Raw genomic sequence first — 19,035 nt, forward strand, 5'->3', positions numbered from 1 at the left:
TTAAAAAGTTCCCAGTATTTTCTAGCTTTTTGAATAGCCCTGGAGAAAGTCCTAGCATGCTACTCAATCGGCCATCAAATAACAAGTTTTGGCACTCATGTAGCCCTTGTAAATTGGCACTTTATTTTTAGCCCTAATACAGTCATACCCTTTCCCTCCTAATTCCCAGGAATTCTTAACTAGATTATTAGCTAACAAAACAAAACAAAATCACAGAATGTTGTGAAAGTTTTTAAATCCAGTAAGAAGTTATTTTTTTTTCTAGAGACATTTTACAACTTACTTTCCATTGGCTTTGTTCACCCCATTGCTAGATTCACTGGATAGGGAAATCTTGAGATCTGAAGGCTCCATGTTCCAGATGTCCCTGGCATATTCCTTAATTGTTCGGTCACTAGAGAATTTCCCTGCAGCAGCTATATTTTTGAGTACCATTGTGTTCCAGGCCTTTGGATTCTGTAAAGAACACACATATATATGGCCCATGGCCTGAGTGCCCATCGAGCTTTATGACAAATGCTAGGCCAAGCATATCCAAGCACATTTGAAGGGGAAAAATGACAGGAGTAAGTTGTAGTGAATCAAATACATTTGTTTCACAGCTGAGAGCTAGATAGGGCAGATGATGCTTTTCTCCTGTTTAGAGTATATTTCTCTTAAGAACGAAAAAAAAGAGTATTTTTCATTTTAAGAGAAACCATGGATGTAAATTCCCTAATTGGTAATTGTTGCTATGGTTACAATATTTTGGCATGCAAGCCATATTTCCCATGCTTTATTTTTTATTTCACAGCCCTTTAAATTAGAGGGGAAGCAAGGGACTAACGTTCATTGTCTGCTAGATGCCGTGTGAAGAGATTTAACCTGTGGCTTAGATCATAGTTTGAAAAACACTACTCTAGAATGTTAGCTGCTGTGCAGGGCAACAATGTAATGGGACAATTTATTGACCTACTTCTCCTTTCTTGTTCTTTCTGAAGGTAGATGCCCCAGTTGATTTACACTGAATCCCAAATACTCTATTGGGGTTTCAAAACAGGATCAAGTAAGGCCTTATCCTTAATAAAATATATTCTGTACAAACTTTATAATTTTTATGTAAAATAATGTAAGAAGCTATTTATTTTATACCCTCATGATTTTATAAAGAACTCTAAAAGTTCATTAAAAATGACCAGAACACGAGAACCTGGATGGCATAGTCGGTTAAGTGTCTGACTCTTGGTTTTGGCTCAGTCATGATCTCAGGGTTGGGAGATCGAGCCCTGCATCTGGCTCTGCGCTCAGCTCCTTGGAGTCTGCTTCAGTTTCTCTTCCCCCTCTCCCTCTGCCCCACCCCCCCGCCCCTGCTCTCTCTCACTCAAAAAATTAAATAAATCTTAAAAAAAAGAAAAAGACCAGAACATTACTCAAAGCCATCAGCAATGCATTATAAACACTTAAAAGAAAAGCCAAAACTATGATTATTCCATAAGGTACTGCAACACAGAGTCTAAAATTTGTTTATTCGGACGTTGAAAACTTGCTAAATAAGAGGAAAATAAAAGCTTCCTTTTCTTCACTTTCTTTAACTATTTAAATGGATAATGAATAGACTTCCCAACATGCTTCTAAGCCCAAAAATACGATAATTGTTATGAGTAAAAACTGCAATTAGCACTAATGAACAAGAAAGATTGAACCAAATGCTGGGCTTTGAGACGGGCATCTTTGGATTTGGGCCATAACATTAGCAAAAGAGACCCATTGTGCAAAACTGGCATTCACATTTGTCCTTGCCCTTGTCATATTTTCCTTTCCTGCTCTATTTATATTTCTTTTCCTCTTAGCCATTCTACACACAAATACAAGTGGAGATCAAGAGGAAAGAGCTAGCGTTGACCATTTTCTTTTGTCTTTGAGTTTTGAACTTTGAACTTTGAGTTCTTGGAGGCAGGTAGTGAGCCACTCAGCTTAATTTGAGTACTGCCCCTCCTTGCTAATGGCCATTAACTTTAATTTACTCTGGCCTATACATTTTTGGGGGACTGGATATGCTTCTATTAGAAGATAAGGTCTGAATATCCTAGATAGTTGCCTCATTTCTCTTTTTGGATTGATCAATGGGGCCCTGTTATTTAGATTTAATAAAAAGAAATAAAAATTTTAATTAACCATAGTAAACTGGTTTCTTTTATAGGTCTTGGCAGTGTACTCACCATGTACAGCTGGCTGGCTTTTTCTTGACACTTGACATAGGCTTCATAGTCTGCAAAGACTTTAAACCTGTTTTTTGTGATTGGAAGGGAAAAACAAAACAAGAAAAATCTTCATTAAAATATGTGTGCTAAGATTCCACTTAAAATTATCTTTTGCTTTTTTTTTAAAGATTTATTTATTTGGGGGAGAGAGAGAGAGAGAGAGAGAGCACACACACATGAGCAGGGGGAGGGGCAGAGGGGAAGGGAGAGGGAAAGGGAGAGAATACAAGCAGGCTCTACGCTGAGGGGGGAGCCAGATGTGAGGCTTAATTTCATGACCCTGAGACCATGACCTGAACCAAAACCAAGAGTTGGATGCTTAACCGACTGAGCCACCCAGGTGCACCACCCCCTTGACAAATTCTCTTTAGCATAACACCAGGCATGGCTGGTTTACCAAACTTACATTTCTATTCACAAGAATTTTAACCAGCTCTCAACCTTTATATTGGTTCTTCCCACATGTAAGAATGTCAGCATATGGATGTTATCTGAAAACTTGGGTATACCAGTGGAAAGAGAAAAAGAATCCCAGATCTGTGGGTCTTATTCTTAAACCTTCCTGCATAGTTAGTAGAGAATATCTAATTTTTCAAGTGTAGGTTAGCTTTTCAGATCATAGATCTATGCTAATTACACAGATGTGTTGTAGTTGGTTTAGATGTTCTTGTCCCCTTTTCATGGCCCAAATAGCACGATCGTCTTGTGGGAACTCACCTGTCGTTATAAAATAGCATGTTGACTAAGTCTTTGAAGAGGTCGGGCTGCTTGGGAGAGAAGAAGCCATTGTCAATTTGGTCAATGGCCAGCTTCAGCTCTGGAAGTGCCTCGTAATATTCTTTTGCCTCATACCTGTGGGGTGAGAGTGGGGGTGATAAGAAAAAGGTTCCGTTAGTGTGTGTGATTAACATTACACTAGACAGGTGACTTCCAGGGAAAATGGCAGAGTAGGAGGACCCTAAGCTCCCCTTGTCCCACAGATACAGCTAGATAACACCCACAGAGGTGTAAATAACCGAGACAACAACCTGAAGACGGACAGAACAAACTTTCCATAGCTAAATGTGGAGAAGAAGTCACATCAAAGAGGGTGGGAAGAACGGAGACGTGGTTGGGAGTTAAATGGACCCATGGGACTGTCCTCAGGAGGGAGGGATGCTGTGGGCATGAAGAGGGTAGAGAAACAGACTCTTACACTGGGGAGCCCACATGGGGAAGATGAATCCCCAGAACATTTGGCTTTGAAAGCCAGAGGGGCTGAATTTTGTGAGTTTTTACCATCAGTGGGGCTTACCACCTGGGACTTTAAAAATCAGCAGGCTTGGCTCTGGGAGAGTGGGGACAGCTACAGGAAGCCGAGTCCCTGCCCTTAAAGGGACAGCACAGCAAGCAGCCCGAGATACAGTATAGAAAAACACCTGGGGTACACTGGAGGGAGATTTGTTTACTAACTCAGAGCATATGCTAGAGGGACAGGGATCGGGATCTTCAGGCGACTTCTCCAGGAACAGAGGAGCTGCTGGGCACTATTTCCCTTCCCTGCCCCCCAGCCTAGCCACCCGGACCCCTGTGGGAACAGTGGTGTGGGAGCACTGGCCGCCTGACTTGCTAACAGTGCGCCCAGCCCCCAGCTTCCTCTGCAGATCTGCCCTGCCAGTCAGGCCTCTGCTCCAGGCCCCCTCCCACAGCGACCTGGGCAAACCTCGCTGGCACTGCCCACCCTGCCCCCGAGTTCTCCTGGGCTCCTGCCCCCTACAATGCGCTCTTGGCCGGAGCCCATCCGAAGTGGGGCCGCGAGCCTAGCTGTGTGCAAGCAGCCCCCACACGGGCCAGCCCCACTCCGAAGTGACTCCTGCCCTGGGGAGGGGAGAAGACAACCACACGCAACAATCAGACCGCAGCCCCAGCAGCGGGCTGAGCGCAGACAGCTGGTCTGCCTCCAAGCACTGCCCGCCCATGAAAGCTTCTCAGGGGAGGACAGAGTCCCACTCTGGTGTCACTGCAGCTCTGGCCAATGCCTGGTCCGACTCTGCTCAAGCCCGAGGTGGCCCCAGCCTGGCTCACTAACAACACAAGGACCAAACTGTGCCTCCAACAGGCAAAGAGAGCCACTGCAGACAACTGGATTGAAGGAAAAAGGGGCTCAGCTACAATAGCAGGGTGTGTGCAATATGCATAGAGGACAGCCCTGAAGCACGAGGTTCTGGTGAACAGGGCACACTGCACTGCAGGGCACTCCCGGACTCTTCTTCATGAGGCCACTACTTTCAAGAGCGGGAGACTTAGCCGACTTTCCCAACACATAGAAACAGACACAGAAAGTTAGGCAAAATGAGGGACAGAGGAAATGTCCCAAATGAAAGGACAGGACAAAATCACAGCAAGAGCCCTAAATAAAATGCAGATAAGTAATATGCCTGATAGAGATTTTACAGTAATGGTCTTAAGAGTGATTAAGAGAAAAGTGTGCAGGACTTCAATGAGATCCTTAACAAATGGAGAGAAAACATAAAAATGAACCAGAGATGAAGAACTTAATAAATGAAATTAAAAATACACTAGATAGAATAAATAATAGACTAGAAGAAGCAGAAGACAGGATTAGCTACCTAGAGGACGGAGTAATGTAAAGTAATTGTGTTGAGCAGGAGAGAGAAAATATAGTAATAAAAAATGAAAATAGACTTAGGGAATTCAGCACCACCACCAAGTGTAATAACATTCATATTATAGGGATCCCAGAAGGAGAAGAGTAAGAAAAGGAGGCAGAAATTTTTTTTGAAGAAATAATAGCTGAAAACTTCCCAAATCTGGTAAAGGAAATAGAAATCCAGATCTAGGATTCACAGAGAGCCCCCAACAAAATCAATATAAGGAGGTCCACTGCAAGACACACGGAATTAAAATGGCAAAAAGTAGTGATAAAGAGAGAATTTTAAATGCAGCAAGAGAAAAGAAAACAGTTATATACAAGGGAAACCCCATAAGGCCGTGAGCTGATTTTTCACTGATTTTGCAGGCCAGAAGGGAGTGGCATGATATATTCAAAGTGCTGAAGGAAAAAACATGCAGCCAAGAATACTCTGTTATTCATTATAGAAGGAGAGAGAGTTTTTCCAGACAAACAAAAGTTAAAGGAATTCGTGACCACTAAATTCGTGACCACAAGAAATGTTAAAAAGGGGGTGCCTGGGTGGCTCAGTCATTAAGCATCTGCCTTCAGCTCAGGTCATGGTCCCAGGGTCCTGGTATTGAGCCCCCCATCGGGCTCCCAGCTCAGCGGGGAGCCTGCTTCTCCCTCTGACCCTCTCCTCTCTCATGCTGTTTCTCTCTCTCTCTCTCTCTCTCTCTCTCTCTCAAATAAATAAATAAATAAAATCTTAAAAAAAATGTTAAAAAGGATTCTTCAAGTGGAAAGAAAAGATCATAAGTAGGAGTAAGAAAAGTAGGAAGCGCAAAAGCAGTGAAAATAAGTATATCTATAAAAATTAGTCAAGGGGGGCCACCTGCGTGGCTCAGTTGGTTAAGCATCTGCCTTTGGCTCAGATCATGATCCTGGGGTCCTAGGATTGAGCTCCGTGTCGGGCTCTCTGCTCAGTGGGGAGCCTGTTTCTCCCTCTCCCTCTGCCCCTCTCCCCTGCTCATGCTCTCTCTCGCTCTCAAATAAATAAAATCTTAAAAAAAAAAAATCAGTCAAGGGATCCACAAAATGAAAGGATGTAAATAAAGTATGATATCATATGCCTAAAATGTGGGGTGGGGGGTGGAGTAAAGAATGGTTTCAAACTTAAGCGACCATCAACCTAATAGAGACTGCTATATGCTTAAGATGTTATATACAAACCTAATGATAACCATGAATCAAAAACCAGTAATAGATATGCAAAAATAAAGAAAAAGGAATCCAATGTATCACTAAAGAAAGCCAGCAAACCATGAGAGAAGAGAACAAGGAACAGAGAAGAACTATAAAAACAACCATAAAACAAGCAGCAAAATGGCAATATGTACATACCTATCAATAATTATTTTGAATGTAAATGGACTAAATGTTCAAATCAAAAGACACAGGGTGATGGAATGGATAAAAAAGTAAGACTTATCTATATGCTACCTACAAGAGACATACTTTGGACATAAAGACATATGCAGATTGAAAGTGAAATGGAGAGGTGTCTGGGTGGTTCAGTCACTTAAGTGTTTGCCTTGGGCTCAGGTCATGGTCTCAGGGTCCTGGGATCAAGCCCCATGTCCAGCTCCCTGCTCAGGGGGGAGCCTGCTTCTCTCTCTCCACCCCCCACCCCCCCGGCTCATGTTCTCTCTCTTTTTCAAAGAAAGAAATAAAATCTTAAAAAAAAAAAAAGAAAGTCAAGAGATGGAAAAGCATTTATCATGCAAATGGAAGTAAAAAGAAAGGCAGGTGGCAGTACTGATATTGGACAAAATGGACTTTAAAACAAAGTCTGTAAAAAGAGACAAAGAGGCTATATAATCAACGGAACAATCCAGAGAAGATATAACAATTCTAAATATTTATACACTCAACATGGGAGCACCCAAATTCATAAAGCAGCTATTAACAAACAAAGGAAGTAATCGGTAGTAATCCAATAATAGTAGGGGACTATAACCCCCCACTTAGATCAATCGATAGATCATCCACACAGAAAATCAACAAGGAAATAGTGGCTTTGTGTGAAACATTGGATCAGATGGATCTAACAGATATATTCAGAACATTCCCTCCTAAAACAGCAGAATACACATTTTGTTCAAGTGCATGTGGAACATTCTCTAGATCACATGTTAGGCCACAAAATAAGTCTCAATAAATTCAAAAAGGTTAAAGTCATACCGTGAATATTTTCCAACCACAATGTTTTGAAACTAGAAATCAACCACAAGAAAAAAATCTAGAAAGAGCACCAATACATGGAGGTTAAATAACATGCTACTAAACAATGAATGGGTCAACCAAGAAATCAAAGAGAAAATAAAAAAATACATAGAGGCAAATGAAAATGAAAATAGAGAGTGGTCCAAAATCTTTGGGGTGCAGCAAAAGCTGTTCTAAGAAGGAAGTTTAAATCAATACAGGCCTATCTCAAGAAGCAAGAAAAATCTCAAATAAACAACCTAGCCTTACACCTAAAGAAGCTAGAAAAAGAAGCACAAGCAAGACCCAAAACCTGTAGAAGGAAGGACATAATCAAGATTAGAGCAGAAATAAACAACATAGAAACTAAAAAACCCCAATAGAACAGATCAATGAAACCAGGAGTTGGTTCTTTGAAAACATCAACAAAATTGATAAACCTTTATTCAGACTCATAAAAAAAAAAAGACGACTCAAACAAAACCAGAAATGAATGAAAGAAGAGAAGTAACGATAGACACCACAGAAATACAAAGGATTATGAGAATATTATGAAAAATTATATAGCAACAAATCGGACAACCTAGAAGAAATGGATAAATTCCTAGAAACCTAGAAACTCCTAAAACTGAATCAGAAAGAAATAGAAAGTTTGAACAGACCAATTACCAGTAATAAAATTCAATGAGTAATCAAAAGACTCCCAACAAACAAAAGTTCAGGACCAGATGCCTTCACAGGTAAATTCTGCCAAACATTTAAAAAAGAGGAAGGAAAGCCTCCAAATTAATTCTAGGAGACCAGCATTACCCTGATACCAAAACCAGATGAAGACACTACAAAAAAAAAAGAGAACTACAGGCCAATATCTCTAATGAACATAGATGCAAAAATCCTCAACAAAATATTAGCAAAACGAGTCCAACACTACATTAAAAAAAATCATTCACGAAATCAAGTGGGATTTATTCCTGGGAGGCAAGGGTGGCTGAATATTCATAAATCAATCAATGTGATACATCACATCAACAAGAGAAAGGATAAGAACCAGATGGTCACTTCAATAGATGTAGAAAAAGCATTTGACAAAGTACACCAACCATTCATGATAAAAACACTCAAAAAAGTAGGTTTAGAGGGAACATGCCTCTACATAATGGAAGCCATATATGAAAAACTAATAGCTTACATCATACTCAATGGTAAAAAACTGAGAGATCTTCCCCTAAGGTCAGGAACAAGATAAGAATGTCCACTCTCACCCTTTTTATTCAACATAGTACTGGAAGTCCTAGTCACAGCAAGCAGACAACAACAACTACAAAAATAAAAGTCATCCAAATCGGTAAGGAAGAAGTAAAACTCACTATTTCCAGATGACATCATACTACATATAGAAAACGCTAAAGACTCCACCAAAAAACTACTAGAACTGACAAATCTCTTAAGATCATGGGATACAAAAATAAACATATATAAATTTGCATTTTATACTAATAATGAAGCAGCAGAACAAGAAATTAAGAATTCCAATTACAGTTGCATCAAAAATAATAAAATACCTAGGAATAAACTTAACCAAGGAGGTGAAAGACCTGTACTCCAAAAACTATAAAACACTGATTAAAGAAATTGAAGATGACACGAAGAAATGGAAAGACATTCCATGTATATGGATCTGAAGAACAAATATTGTTAAAATGTCCATACTATCCAAAGCAACCTACACATTTAATGCAATCCCTATCAAAATATCAACAGCATTTTTCACAGAACTAGAACAATAATCCTAAAATTTGTGTGAAACCAGAAACGACTCTGAATAGCCAAAGCAATCTTGAAAAAGAAGAAAAACCTGGAGGTATCACATTTCAAGATATACTATATAGCTGCAGTAAGCAAAAACAGTATGGTACTGGCACAAAACGGACACATAGATCACGATTATCTGGTCAATTAATCTTAGACAAAGGATGCAAGAATAGTCAACAGGAAAAAAAATCTCTTCAACAAATGGTACTGGGAAAACTGGTCAGCTACAAGCAAAAGAATGAAACTGGCCCACTTTCTTACACCATACACAAAAATAAACTCAAAATAGATTAAAGACCTAAAGGTGAACCTGACACAATAAAAGTCCTAGAAGAGAGCACAGGCAGTCATTTCTCTGACATGTGCCATAGCAACATTCTTCTGTTTATGTCTCCTGAGGCAGGAGCAACAAAACAAAAATAAACTTTTGGGACTACATCAAAATAAAAAGCTTCTGCAAAGCAAAGGAAACTATCAACAAAACTAAAAAACAACCTACTGGATGGGAGAAGATACCTGCAAAATGAAAGTTAGTATTGAAAATATATAAAGACCTATATAACTCAACACCAAAAGACAAATAATCCAATTAAATATGGGAAGAAGACATGAAGAGACATTTCTCCAAAGAAGACATCCAGATGGCTGATAGAAACATGAAAAGATGCTCAACATCACTCATCATCAGGGAAATGCAAATTAAAACCACAATGAGATATCACCTCACACCTGTCAGAATGGCTAAAATAAAAAATGTAAGAAACAACAAGTGTTGGCAAGGATGCAGAGAAAAGGAACCCTCGTGCACTGCTGGAGGGAATGCAAACTGGTGCAGACACTATGGAAAACAGTATGGAGGTTCCTCAAAAGTTGAAAATAGAACTACCATATAATTCTACCACTGCGTATTTACCCAAGAATACAAAAACCCTAACTCAAAGGGATACATACACCCCTATGTTTATTGCAGCATTATTTACAATAGCCAAATTATGGAAGCAGCCCAAGTGCTGATAGCTGAATGGATAAAGAAGTGGTATACACATATAATGGAATATTACTCAGCCATAAAAAGAATGAAATCTTGCCCTTTGCAACATGGATGGATCTAGAGAATATAATGCTAAGTGAAATAAGTGAGTCAGAGAAAGACAAATACCATATGATTTCACTTATGTATAAAACTTAAGGAAACAAAACAAATAAATGAAGAAAAAAAGAGAAAAGCCAAAAAATTAGACTCTTAACTCCAGGGAACAAACTTACAGTTACCAGAGGGGAGATGGGTTGAGGGTGGGGGAATGGGTTAAACAGGTGATGGGGATTAAGGCGTGCACTTGCCATGATGAGCACCGGGTGATGTACTGAATTGTTGAATTACTATATTGTACACCTGAAACTAATGTAACCAACTACACCAGCAGATAACAAATAGCAAGGACCTCATGCACCTGTGCCCAAGTCCCTTTCACGTTCACTTGCTGGGTTTAATAAAACTAAGCTGTGAGGAGGCTGCCCAGGCGCATGGGAGATGTTGTGTGGCCGCATTTCACATGACCCCGACTCAGTGGGATACCTGGGTGGGCAGGCACCCTTCTGGGGGTGGGGTGGAGCACCTGCCCAATAAGGAGGAGCTGCTCCCTTACCCTTTCTTGTCCAAAGCGGCCACATCATCTACTCTCATGCCAAAGATGAACAGGTTCTCTTCCCCAGCTTCCTCTGCCATTTCCACATTGGCTCCATCCATGGTCCCGATGGTCAGGGCCCCATTCAGCATGAATTTCATATTGCCTGTCCCTGAGGCTTCAGTGCCTGCAGTGGAGATCTGCTCCGACAGATCTGTAGCTGGAATGACTGCAAGGAAGGTACATTAACATCAGTGATTCCGTCTCTCTAGATCTCCTATTGTATCTGAGTATTTATCTAGCGGGCCTGTTCTGATCATTAAAGTAGTCCATGTACATCAAGGTAAACATTCATATGGTATGGAAGGATGGATCTCACTCTTCCCCTTGACTCAGGCAACTGCTTTTGTCCATTTTTGATGTGCTATCTGGGTGGTGATGGCCACAGCGCTAAATAAGTATATGCTCATACTACTCTTCCTTGGTCTGTAAACTCCAGAGAGCACCTGTTACGCTCTGCTATAAAAGCTGACACTATATTTCTCTTCTTCCTGCTCTTCCTTCCAATTTTTGTTATGGTTTTGTTTTTATTTCTTTTGCTTGATAACTTTATAAAATAGATTGAAACTTCTCTTTCTTGATCTTTAAAATTCAGTCTCTCCTGACTCTTCCTTTATAATCTGAGGAAATTGGATCCTCTGCATTCCTTCCACTTTCCACCTCCTCCCTCCCTCCCGCTTATATGGCAGAGAATTGCACCGGGTGCACCTGAGGTGTGCCTGGGGCTAGACACCAAGCCTCTGACCTTTCAGCCTAATTTACACACAAATTAGTGCTGCCACTCCTTCTCCCTCTTTGACTTCAAAGGTCAGAACCAATTCTCTGTTTTACTTTGAAGGCTTATTTGTGGATTAGGTATCTCTTCATTTGCATCGGTAGGAACCTGGCTCTTCTCTTTCTGCATACAGTCTTAAAGAGTAACATCAGAGGACCCAAAAATACCTCAAAAAGAGAAAGGTCTGTTTTCAATTTGGGACTGGGGTGAATGCACAGTTGGCATCTGCATGTGGACGGTGCTTTGTAAGCACATGATGCAAATAAGCAAAGAGAGCAGTAGAGAAAGGGATGTTGGCTTTTTGCCAGTCTAACTGTCCCCACGTGGGAACTCCATGCGTGATCAGTCTAAGCACATCTAAGCCTCATGCTTGGCAGCCTGACATCTGTCCTCATTCCCTGTTGCCACATGAACAAATGACAGCCCTTCTTCATTCCACGAAGTGACCAGAGGAATATCGGGGCCTGGGGAATTGGTGTTCTGTTGCAAAACTGGAGCTGGGAATGGAAGACCCTTTCTTTTCCTTTCCTTTGTAGAGCCCGGTCTGCACTTTGCCCAAACTTCAGGGCCACCTCCTGCAGCACCCAACTCTGGCTAGCTAGCTGGCAGGAAAATGCACTTGCAAAGGTAATCGGTGATACTGACTCCCGGGACAGCAATCTCATCGTCATCTGGATCATCGCCAAGACTCAGCCTAGGCCCTAATTTTGCCCAAGAGTGACACTTTCTATTCTAAGTTACTGACCCCCCAGAACCTAGCTACCTCATTTTTCCCTACCATGTAAACTTTCCGGAGAATTTGCCCTGGCTGTGCATGATTTGGGATGAGGATACTACCTTTTTCAGCAAGAGACACTCTGTAGTTCTCCAAGAAGATGACTTTCAACTTGCTTCCAACCACAGGGTCATTGTTCACCACATCTGCCACTGAGGTGATGAGCTTTATGATCATTTTGGCCATGTGATATCCTGGGGCAGCCTTGGGGAAGAACGGCAAACACACGGTGGCAGGCAGCCGTGATGAAGTGGAGAAATGGCACTCTTGCCATTTCTGGACCCCCGCATCCCCAGTGAATAGAATGAGCTTACTTTGCCACCGATTATGACTGTTCTGGGCACGAATAACTTCCTGGGGTCCTTCTTAATGCCTGAAAAAGATTTAGGAGTGGGTGGAATGGAGGGCGGGTGCGGGCTGGGGTGGCGAGGCTCCCGCCTCCAGGGGCGCGGCCGCCGCGCGGTGACTCACGGTTGTACATGGTGACCACGTGCAGGCAGTTCAGGAGCTGCCGCTTGTACTCGTGGATGCGCTTCACGTGCACGTCGAACATGGAGGAGGGGTTGATCTTCACTTTGTACTCCTTCTCCAGGAACTGGGAAAACTTGAGCTTGTTCTCCTGTGGAGACAGTGCGCCGTGCCGGAGCCCTTTTGACTCGGAAGCATCAGCAGCTGGTCTGTTTTTAAAAATGGTGGGGGGCGGGGGGGAGCTTCATAAACCCTCAGAACTAGTGCCGCCGAAGGAGTCCACACCGGGAAGCCGCACCTGCTTCACGTTGGCGATTTCTCGGAGGAAGACGTCATCGTCCAGGAAGCCCTGCAGCTTCGTCAGCTGGCTCAAGTTTTTCACGTAGTCTTCCCCGATTTTCTTTCAGTTTAAAGAAGAGGTGATGTTAGTCAGGGACGGCAATCCAGCCCACCTGCGCAGTTTCTGTCAGTCTGTGGCGGGTGCCTACATCAGGACAGCTGACTAGCGCGCCTCACAGAAGAGCCTGGAAATGCTGGCTGGGAAGAACCCTCTGCTGGTATCTTAGCTGTAGTTTCAGTGGCAGTAAGTGTTAAAAACAGGAGACCTACCTACAAGGGTTAACACAGAACCCAGGTTCTACTAGTTATTTTTATCACCTTCCCTTACTAAATAGGGCCACCATCTTCCATCTGTGGGCCACAGGAGTACTGGCAGCCAGCTATGGAATCTGTGGACCCCTTGTTTAAAAAATTAAGAATTTCAAGCAGGCTAGAGCAAAGAATTCAATCAAGCACGGAGCTTTGTGGGACAGCACACGTCACCCGCTGAGGGCTGGACTGGATTCTCGGATTATAAGGGCACTCGTCCACCTCTAGCCTTGCAGTCAGGCCTCCCCTGACTTCCCCCTTACCTCCGCTATTAACTCTGCCAGCCCTGGGTTGCAGACTAAGAGCCAGCGCCTTGGAGTGATCCCATTGGTTTTATTCTGAAATTTGTCTGGTTCTAGCTCACTGAAGTCCTTGAATCTGGAGTCGGAAGAGACACATCGCTGAATTTGAAAGAGCAGGATCCTGTTACATTCCAGAAGCCAAGTGTAGGCTTAGAGAGATTAAAGGTGGTGGTGGTGGTGGGGGGGGGGCTGGCAGCGCTACTGCTGTCATTCTAAATCGAGATCCATTTGCAATTCAACATAATTATAAGAAAAATTCCAAATCAAGTCACCTCCATATGATTTCCTGGCACTGACATATATACCAGATTTTCAGTAGAATAGGTTTTTTTTTTTTTTTTTGGCTCCTACATCTAGAAGTAGGATGGTTCAGAGAGGAAGGCATTTTCTTTTTGAAAAGGTTACTTTGTATAGAAGAAAATACTTTTGCACATTTTGACAGGGCCCTTCTTCATCCCAAAATGCATCCCTGCATTTACTAGCATCAGTGCATTAACAGAGCAACGTTGGACCCACCACCACAGGAATGGAGACTCACACTTGGGTCTTCACAATGTCAGAGTGAATTTTAGCCACGCCATTCACAGCATGGGAGCCCACAATGCAGAGATGGGCCATGTTGATCCTTTTGCCTCCTTCCTCTTCAATCAGAGACATTCTTCTCAGACGGTCGACATCTTTAGGAAACAAGGCCGCAATTCTCTAGCCAAGGGAAGAGAAAGGCCTTGCTGGCAACTCAGGTTTTAAGCGTTAAGATAATGTCATTCACTTCCCCAGCAAAATCTCTAATGGAGCAAATATGGAACTTCACTGCCACACAGAGGGGCTGGGTCCGCCCTGGGGAGATGCCATCCTCCATTTTAGTGTTTTCAAAAAAGCGTCTTTAACAGAGCCCCACCCAGTCTTGAATACTTTTGATGTATCTATGACTGGAAGATGTCTGGGCCTCCAGTTTGGTGGGAGGGAACACTGCAGCCACCCTTAACATCTCAAGACCTCATTCTCAAAAGGGGTGGGAATCTCTCAAAATGACTTACATCTAAATGCTTCTGATTTATCTCATAAATGATTTGCAAATGTCGAGGAAGCAAATTTTCCACCAGCTCTACGGACCAGCGCTCCAGAGCCTCTGGGAGCACCGTGTGGTTGGTGTATGCAAAGGTCTTCTGGGTGATCTCCCAGGCCTGAGGGAAGGGGAGAGGAGTTAGCTGCTTCCCTCTGCAAGAAGGCTGCCCTGCGGGTGCACACCCAATCCCACAAGACCAAACATTCCCTCGGCTCCTGCCGGTCTGCAATAGTCAGACACAGTTAGACACACTCAATTCCACCAGGGTCCAAATCATCCAGAGAATGGGAATATGGTTTTTTTCTGGGGTGGTGGGGGGAAGCAGCCATTTGTAAAACTGTCTGAGAAAACTGAAGACAACATACTGATAAGTCTTCTCTACTATCCTAACATGCCGTTTATTAAAAGCAAAATCTGAGCAATACAAACAAGTAATGTTCTGAGAAAAGTACACAGTACGTTTAAAATACTGATTTGCAGACTGGTGGAGACACATAATTAGCTGTGTTCTGAGGTTGGAGAATTTAATTTAGAATCCTTTTCGACACAAAAATGGCAATCACAGTGTAAGTCTGAGCTACTGAGCTGCGTCCCATTAGGAATGTATTTACTTATTAGTCTTCCTCCCTGTAAAGCTGTAAGGACAGAGAAATGTTAGCACCAGGCAGACTTCACCTTTAACCATTGGAAGTGAGCAACAGTAACTTATTTTGAAAAACTGTAAAAGGAGCTTTTGGCAAAATCTCTGAACCACAGATATACTATTAATTAAAGGAAAAGGAAGCCAAACTATCCAGACCTTGGACCAGGGCAGTTTTTCAATATCCACAAAAATCCTCATCAGCTCAGGGATGGCGAGTGCGGGGTGTGTGTCATTCAGCTGGATGGCAACCTGTACGGGGAAAAGGCATCAGCGGGCGGGTGATGGATGGCCCGCAGTCTGGCTTCCTTACCCTCATGTACGTCTGCACAAAGCACCGAACAGAATGCCCACCCTCGGTGAGGCGCTTTAAGCCTACCGCACCTACTCAACTTTTTTAGTACTGAGAAAGGGGAGTAAATCTGATAGGAAGTCCTGATCCCTCATTGTCTCTGTCCGTGTTCGCAGACAGAACACTTGCCTGGTCTGGAAAGGCATCGAACGCAGTTTTGGCACTATCCGTGGAGCCGAACTTGGAGGCTTTGAAACGTCGGATGACATCTTGCAAGGTAGCAGCCACCACAAAGTACTCCTGCTTCAATCTCAGCTCCTTCCCTTCAAAAAACTTCAAGCCAGAGAGACGGAGTGAGAGTGGTTCACACTGTGAGGCGTGGCCAAAATATGCCAGAGATCTCCTGCCCAGAGAACTTTAAGATGGAAGCTCATAGGACATCTGGAGGAAGAGGGCAGGTTGAAGGCCAAGCATCAGGCTTTGCTCCTTCCTGAAGTGTAAAGGGATTTAAAGAAGGCATACAGGATAAAGGGAATGGGAGACAAGACAATAGCAACAACCTTTTTGAAGCTGAAAAATAGATGGGTGAGTGGTAATTGGGCCAGAAGACCCAGGAAAACTGAATAGAAGAGAAGAGCCAAAAAGCAATTAAATTTATGCCCCAAAGCCCCTAAAGGCTCAGGACTTGGCAGCACTGGTGCCCTTGGAAGTAGGGGAGAAGATATGGTAAAAGGTCAGCCATGAGCCTAAGCAGTAGCTGGCGTCAGACTTCACCCCCAGCCCCCCCGAGCTGAGCAATCTCTTTCCCCAACGCAGGCAGAAGCCCGATGTGTATTCTCTGGAGATGGTAACACAGGGGCCTCTGGGCTGGAGAGAGGCATGGAGAGTCGAAAGCAGGGGTACCACTCTGTACTGAAAATGGGGGGAAGGGGTTTAAGTGAAAGTTTATGTGCTGAATTGTTGAGACTCTAGGCCTTCTTCTCCCAACCAAATTTCAGAACCCAGGCAGTGGATATCAATTCTGCCAGGAAGGAAGCTGCAAGAGCCTTCCCTTGAAGGTGAGAAAGATTAGAGCAAACAGTCCTGCAGGCAAGATCATGGAGGATGCATCTGAGAACTCAAGACCGTACCACTGAGGAACTTAAGGAGCACATCTGAGATTCTGCACTTTTCTTATAGATGATCAGAAGACTTTAAAGAGCTTTAAGCAAAGAAAAAAAATAACTAGCTGCAGAGGGACGACAGTTGCAAGATTCCTGGAAGAGGGACTCATGTCTGGAGGAGGGCTATGGCCAAGTTGGCGACAGTGAATGAGTTTGCTTTTGTAATTACAGTACAAAAATGATTTATCAACTCGTACTTAAAAACAGGCATGACCCTGACAGCTACCTTTTACTCAATGAATTTAGTTAACTTTGCACCCCATGCTAACTCTGTGTCCCCTATGAATTGCCGTAGATGGCTATTTCCAAGTAAAGTTAGGTTTGGTCCTTACTGAAGATAGGGAGGATTAATTTCAAGCCCTTTCCAGTTAAATAATTCTGCAGGCTGGGTTTGGCTAGGCAGTGCTTGGAGGGATTCTTACTTTAACTTACCACGAAACAAAACGACTTTTTGCTTTTGGGTCAGAGATTTTTCTGACATGTACTGAAGTCACAATGTCTCTCTCAAAGGAAAAAAATCACATATACCATTAAGTTTCTGAAAATGCTGTAGCAAACAGCCGAGTACCAATCTGGTTGTTTCTGAGACTTATTATTAAAAGAGTAATCATTACAGCTTCAAGAAAATAATTTTACCCACATATAAGATAGAGCTAAGTATATTTAAACCAACTAAGAATCCACAGTGGTCATCTGTGATGCAGTTCCAAGTTAAAAATTTTTTTTTTTTTAATTTTAGCTAAGCTATTTTTAGTGTAAAATTGGGAATAATCACCCAGGAGAAAAAATTTCAAGAGATGAATAAGTGGCATAAGAAACAAGCGTTTGCTCCTGGGTGTGCTCTGAGGTCCAGACCCCACTGAGCCTGAGCGTAGAAGGCTGGGAAGAGCCTGTCAGCGAGGGGAAGAGGCCAGGCAGGAAACCTCCAGGGTCTTCTGCCTCTGTGGAAGAAACTTCCATTTGGAAAGGAAGTAGTATTTTACCAGTGCTTCACTTCATCTTTTATATCCAGGTTTTGTTTTGAAATGTACAGACATAACCTCCTAATTGGTTGTGAGGTCACTAGTCAAGGGCAAAATACCAATTCTGACTTCATGTATTGTACAAATTTGTTTTCCTTACTTGGGTGGCAGGGGAAATCTAGACAATTCAGGAAGAGATATGGAGATTATAGTGCATTTAAGAAAAAAAAATCAATATTGGAGATGTGCTTTATGGGCTATGGAAAAGTGCTTCTGAAATAGACTGCTTCTGTTTCCACTGAGAAAGCAAGCTCGACCACTCACATTATCATTGGGATAGAGGACCCGGGAGATGTTCTCGGCCAGATTTCGGTCCAGCACAGCCTGAATGTAGTCTCCAACGTTAACTGAGGGGAAGGTTAGAAAAATGAATAAATAGATAAGCCAGCCACTGTTATCGAAGCCCCTTGACCTCACCTGATGCTTGCTGTGTACCACGTGGATGTAGGGATTCCTACAACTCCTGAAAATCCAAAAGGATTTCCACAACCCTCCATGCTGTGATTCGCATGAGAGTCTAAGAGGGCCAGACTGCAGGACTGCTTTTAAAATGTCCTCCGCGCATGCTCCATACAATGGCTGCTCACTGGAGAGCTCTGATCAGAAACTCAAAGCTTTTCTCTCAACTAGCGATACTAACTAGCGATCAGAAAGATTACATGCACACACACTGACACACACAGAAACCATTCATGTCCCAGTCCCCAAGATCCTTGTTTTGTGCCCTCTTTTAGAGCTGGTGCTGATCTGGTTGCCTCTGAGATCAAAAAGATTAAACACACACGCACATTCATGAGAGCCCAGGCTGTACTCACAGTCTCTGAGGTTAAAGTCATTCGGCGCCCGCGCGGACCAGAGGCGCATGGTGTTGACGGTGTTATTCATATACCCAGGCACTGGGGTGTCATATGGCAGGGCCAGGACCACCTGTGGGATTAAACCGAAGCAGCTGCTCAGTTTCCCATGTGTGGTGACGTGGGCTGAACAGTGGGCCGGGACACAGCAAGGGATTACAAAATAATAATCAGCGTAAGTTTAGTGTAGGTAATTCAGTGATTCTGATTTCAAATACGGATCAAAATTAATGGAATGGAAATATATGAAGATAGATTATGGATGATATTGAAAATGCTATGCAAGATTTTTCAAAGTTGCATGAAGAAGAGTTATTTTAGTGGGCTTACAAATCAGCTGATAATTAGCTGAGATGGGTGTAAGAGGTGAGCTTTGGAAAATCTAACTCAGTCTGTGACAGTCACTGAAACAGAGAA

The 19,035-nt window shown here is 42.8% G+C and overlaps 1 protein-coding gene across 10 annotated transcripts in view; it reads right to left on the reverse strand.

Annotated features, from left to right (window-relative positions):
- Window positions 1-19,035, reverse strand: part of PYGL (glycogen phosphorylase L) — a 69,689-nt gene that overhangs the window by 28,265 nt on the left and 22,389 nt on the right. For 6 of the 10 annotated variants that reach the window (XM_064571041.1, XM_064571038.1, XM_064571036.1 and 3 more), the window contains exons 6-20: window positions 18,580-18,691; window positions 18,029-18,111; window positions 15,769-15,912; window positions 15,447-15,539; window positions 14,619-14,765; window positions 14,120-14,283; window positions 13,543-13,702; window positions 12,930-13,031; window positions 12,635-12,782; window positions 12,478-12,536; window positions 12,226-12,367; window positions 10,575-10,782; window positions 2,958-3,092; window positions 2,199-2,265; window positions 284-456 (exon numbers count right to left, since the gene is read on the reverse strand). In XM_064571041.1, coding sequence (XP_064427111.1) covers window positions 284-456; window positions 2,199-2,265; window positions 2,958-3,092; window positions 10,575-10,782; window positions 12,226-12,367; window positions 12,478-12,536; window positions 12,635-12,782; window positions 12,930-13,031; window positions 13,543-13,702; window positions 14,120-14,283; window positions 14,619-14,765; window positions 15,447-15,539; window positions 15,769-15,912; window positions 18,029-18,111; window positions 18,580-18,691 — 1,937 coding nt within the window. Of the gene's footprint in view, window positions 1-100; window positions 457-2,198; window positions 2,266-2,957; window positions 3,093-10,574; window positions 10,783-12,225; window positions 12,368-12,477; window positions 12,537-12,634; window positions 12,783-12,929; window positions 13,032-13,542; window positions 13,703-14,119; window positions 14,284-14,618; window positions 14,766-15,446; window positions 15,540-15,768; window positions 15,913-18,028; window positions 18,112-18,579; window positions 18,692-19,035 lie in introns of those variants that run through there. The other 4 variants (XM_064571043.1, XM_064571044.1, XM_045900832.3 and 1 more) reach the window with 3 other exon arrangements.

The sequence above is a fragment of the Mirounga angustirostris genome, unplaced genomic scaffold, assembly GCF_029215605.1.
Source record: "Mirounga angustirostris isolate CCGP_5_RB_7025 unplaced genomic scaffold, mMirAng1.0.hap1 SCAF_9, whole genome shotgun sequence".
Taxonomy (NCBI): domain Eukaryota; kingdom Metazoa; phylum Chordata; class Mammalia; order Carnivora; family Phocidae; genus Mirounga; species Mirounga angustirostris.